The following is a 4,080-nucleotide window of genomic DNA, read 5'->3' as shown; positions in this document are numbered from 1 at the left end:
ATTGGGGGGGGGGGGACTAAATAACTATATCAGGGTTATAATAGCATTAAAATTCTAAATAAATAAAACAAACTAAATAAAATAGGACTCTCACACTCTTTTAGAAAATGTTGCACCAAAGACAACAGGATAGACCCTGTCTTTCCAAAACAAAAAACACAATGGCCTATCCAGTGTCAACAACCAAAACTGCATTTCAATAATGATAATAAATATTAATATTAGAGTTGTACATTTCTTAATCTCCACATATTGAGACAGAAAACATTTTTGAGTTCATTTTCATCTATCGTTCAATGAATTGATTATTGATTTATTGCTTATGTCCCAGCCCTAGTTTTAGTCTTTTCATTAAAGAAGTTGTGTAACAGGGCAAGACTGAAGAAAGAATAAATGTATAACAAAATCTTAGCAAATGATGCTTTTTTTTTAAAAATGTATTGACATGGGCCAGATTAACAACCATACAAATCTGGCAAGTATAAAATATATATGGCAGATTAATTATTATTAAAAAGCCCAACAATTAATACAGGTGCTACGGTTCTGTAAAAGCACTAATACTGACTGGCAACGTTGAGCCATGAGCCAAGTCACCATGAGTATTATGCTTTTGGTCATGTCGAACATATTCTAGTAGTAATTAATCCCAAATTGGACTCTGTCACTTTCTCTCAACCTTTGCTTATGTGACGCACAAGATAATGCAGTGAGTGTTGAGATCTACTTTACTGTGTCTGATAACACAGATTTCCTCCTGGTGTCAATTCACAGGAATGTGTCACACGGTTGAATATGAGGCAACTGCTATCAGTTGGAATGGATGGCCTAAATGTGAATTTCAAGTTGGTGGATCTACTCCAAAAAGAACATGCAGAGCTCTATGGAGGCGTCCAGGTTGTCACTGTTGGAAGCTGTGGACTTCACACCATCCACAATGCTTTAAAGGCAGGCTTTACTATGTGGCAACTGGAAAAACTTCTGCGAGCCATGCACTTCCTCTTTCATAATGTTCCTGCCAGGAGAGAAGATTTCACCAGCCTGACAGGGTCCTCCTGCTTTCCCTTACCATTTTGTGGCCATAGGTGGGTGGAAAACATTCCAGTGGCGGAAAGGGCAGTTGAAGTTTGGCCACTGCTGAAGACATATGTGGACGCTGCAGAGAAAAAGAAGGTTCCAGTCCCCTGCACAGCTTCATATGACACCATAGTAGCTGCACAAAAGGATCCTTTCATTATTGCAAAACTCCAATTCTTTCTGGCAATTTCAAGAACTTTCAACCCCTTCTTGACAAAATTCCAAACTGATGAGCCAGTGTTGCCCTTCTTGGCCAGAGATTTGACTGAGCTGCTGATGGTAATGATCATTAAATATTTTATACAATTGACTGCATTTGGTGAATTTGTGTAAATTGCTGGATTATTAACTGCTTGTTTTGTCATTTTAAGAGTTTACTGAGGCGGTTCGTTCAACGAGAACTCACTGAGGACCTCACACCCCTGCAGCTGATCAAAATTGATCTAACAGATGAAAGGAACTTGATGTCCCCAAAGAGTGTAGACATAGGCCTGGGAGCAGAATCTGCTATCAAGGTAATTTTATTTATTCCCCCTGAGGTGCACATGTGTTTTGGGATGCCTACACAAAGAACCAGGATGTATGTTGTAAAATTAATTTCTGTCGTTTACTAGTACTACTACTGTTACTACTATGTTTAGGCTGCTACTACAACTGATATTCAAATTAATAGTAATAATATGAAGATGAAAAGAAAATAGGGATAAAGAAATATTATTTTCCAAAGCATTTGCAGTGAACATTCTCTAATGTTCCTCACTTCTCAGGAACTTCAGAGCAAACCAGGATTCAAGGTTGGTGAGCTTTCTGTGCTCACCTGCAGACGAGAATGTTTGCAGGGCCTGGTTATGGTTGTTGTGAAGCTACAGGAGAAAAGCCCCCTGAAGTTCCAAGTGGTCAGGCAGACAGCATGTTTGGACCCTTCAAGAATGCACAGAGATCCTGATTGGTGCATCAGACAGATGAAGGGAATAGTGCAAACATTCCTCCAGGGCAAACATTTGGCAGGTGGCATCCCAGCTGGTAAGAATATATTGTATAGGGACAGTCAAAGTGCATAGGTTATTCGGATTGATTAGAGCGTTGTGTGGGAAGTGTGCGTTAGAAAGATGTTTTTCTGCATTCTCCTCTCAACAGTCAGGAAGTGTCAACGCTTTATCAAATTAAAAAGTTCAGAAGAAGCCTTACACATCCCTAGCTCTTCTTAGATGTTATAACATGATGTTGTGATGTATGTATTGCCAAATGGTCTGATGGGCCAACTGGGACTACTACATTTAAATGACCTATTAAGTAACTATTTCTTTATCTATGTTGTAGGTGATGTCATCATTCAGCAGTTTACATCATTGCTGTCTCTTGAGGCTAGAGGTGAACAGTTCCGCTCTTTCCAGCCTTTCAAGCAACGTGTGGATGTGTTTCTACACTTGACCCTCAGCCCATCCTACATGGACCTGTTGAGATTCTGCCAGAGCGTTTTACTTCTTTCACATGGACAAGCCACCGTGGAGAGGGGCTTCTCCATTAACAAGGAGGTGGAAACCTGTAACCTTCTAGGTGAATCCTTGGAGGCACTGAGGTTAATCTGTGACAATGTTAGTATCTGTGGTGGTGTCCTCAAGGTGCCTTTAACCAAGGACTTGCTGGCTTCTGTGGCCTCAGCAAGGTCCCAGTACAGGCTCTACCTGGAGCAAGAGCGTAAAAAGAGGGAGAGTGATGCTCAAACACAGAAAAGGAAGGTCACAGAGGACAAACTACAGGAGCTCAAGCAGCAACGCAAAGTCCTGGACGAAGTCTGTGCCATCCTTGAAAATGATGCCAACAAATTAGCTGAGGAGGCAGAGGGGAAAGCTGGGTCAAAAATGGCTCAGCTAATCACCAAATCAAACACACTTAGAAGGAGACACAAGGAGAAAAAAGAGGAACTGGTCAAAATGGACAAAACTATTGAGGAAAAAGCCATGGAATTAAGGCACTTGCCATAGCATATTTTACCCAAAGGTTCATATTAGGCCTATAGCACAAGTGCAAACAATAGTTCACCAGTTCATGTTTCCAATTTGTGAAAATAAAACAGTTCATAGAAGATATCAGTTTGGAATGCATTAACTTGCAGTAAATGCCAGTGTGCTGGAACTGTCCATTCTCTCCATTGCACATTTTATGTTTGTTTTATTTTCTAAGTAAAATAAATATGTGCAATACATTGCCAACATCAGTGAGTCTCTAAGTCTATTCTTTTTATATGTTATATATGTTAAAATATGTGTAAATAGGTCGCTGATTAACACTTGCAATTTAGTGTTGTGATGGTTTTAAAAAAATTCTGAAGGTAGTAAAAAAAGGTATTAAGAAGTAGTAAATTTTACTTAAGGATTGCTCTATATACCCTGAAAAAGTTCTACTTCGGTTTCATCTGACCATATGACATTCTCCCAATCCTCTGCTGTATCATCCATTTGCTCTCTGGCAAACTTCAGACAGGCCTGGACATGCACTGGCTTCAGCAGTGGAACACGTCTGGCACTGCAGGATTTGATTCCCTGCCGTTGTAGTGTGTTACTGATGGTGACCTTTGTTACTGTGGTCCCAGCTCTCTGCAGGTCATTCACCAGGTCCCCCCGTGTGGTTCTGGGATTCATGCTCACCGTTCTCATGATCATTTTGACCCCACGGGATGAGATCTTGCTTGGAGCCCCAGATCGAGGGAGATTATCAGTGGTCTTGTATGTCTTCCATTTTCTGATAATTGTTCCCACAGTTGATTTTTTCACACCAAGCTGCTTGCCTATTGTATATTCACTCTTCCCAATCTGGTGCAGGTCTACAATTCTTTTCCTGGTGTTCTTCGAAAGCTCTTTGGTCTTGGCCATAGTGGAGTTTGGAGTCTGACTGTTTGAGGCTGTGGACAGGTGTCTTTTATACAGATAATGAGTTCAAACAGGTGCCATTAATGCAGGTAATGAGTGGAGGACAGAAAAGCTTCTTAAAGAAGACATTACA

At 40.6% G+C, this 4,080-nt stretch overlaps 1 protein-coding gene across 1 annotated transcript; it reads left to right on the top strand.

The window, feature by feature from the left end:
- The first annotated feature begins 755 nt into the window (after window positions 1-755).
- LOC107395533 (uncharacterized) lies at window positions 756-3,154 on the top strand. Its single transcript, XM_015974925.3, has 4 exons — window positions 756-1,356; window positions 1,449-1,592; window positions 1,845-2,100; window positions 2,398-3,154. Exons 1-4 carry the CDS (start codon window positions 796-798, stop codon window positions 3,060-3,062), a joined length of 1,626 nt encoding a protein of 541 aa, XP_015830411.3. The 5' UTR covers window positions 756-795; the 3' UTR covers window positions 3,063-3,154.
- Window positions 3,155-4,080: the final 926 nt, after the last annotated feature.

This window comes from Nothobranchius furzeri, chromosome 2 (genome assembly GCF_043380555.1).
Source record: "Nothobranchius furzeri strain GRZ-AD chromosome 2, NfurGRZ-RIMD1, whole genome shotgun sequence".
NCBI lineage: Eukaryota > Metazoa > Chordata > Actinopteri > Cyprinodontiformes > Nothobranchiidae > Nothobranchius > Nothobranchius furzeri.
This window is presented reverse-complemented; position numbering and strand designations above follow the sequence as displayed.

What these genes read in the sequence shown, in the direction of transcription:
- LOC107395533 (XM_015974925.3), top strand. Translation starts at nt 796, where the DNA reads ATGAGGCAACTGCTATCAGTTGGAATGGATGGCCTAAATGTGAATTTC. An exon ending in ATTTGACTGAGCTGCTGATG is followed by an intron (nt 1,357 to 1,448) that starts GTAATGATCATT and finishes TGTCATTTTAAG; the next exon opens with AGTTTACTGAGGCGGTTCGT. An exon ending in GAGCAGAATCTGCTATCAAG is followed by an intron (nt 1,593 to 1,844) that starts GTAATTTTATTT and finishes CTCACTTCTCAG; the next exon opens with GAACTTCAGAGCAAACCAGG.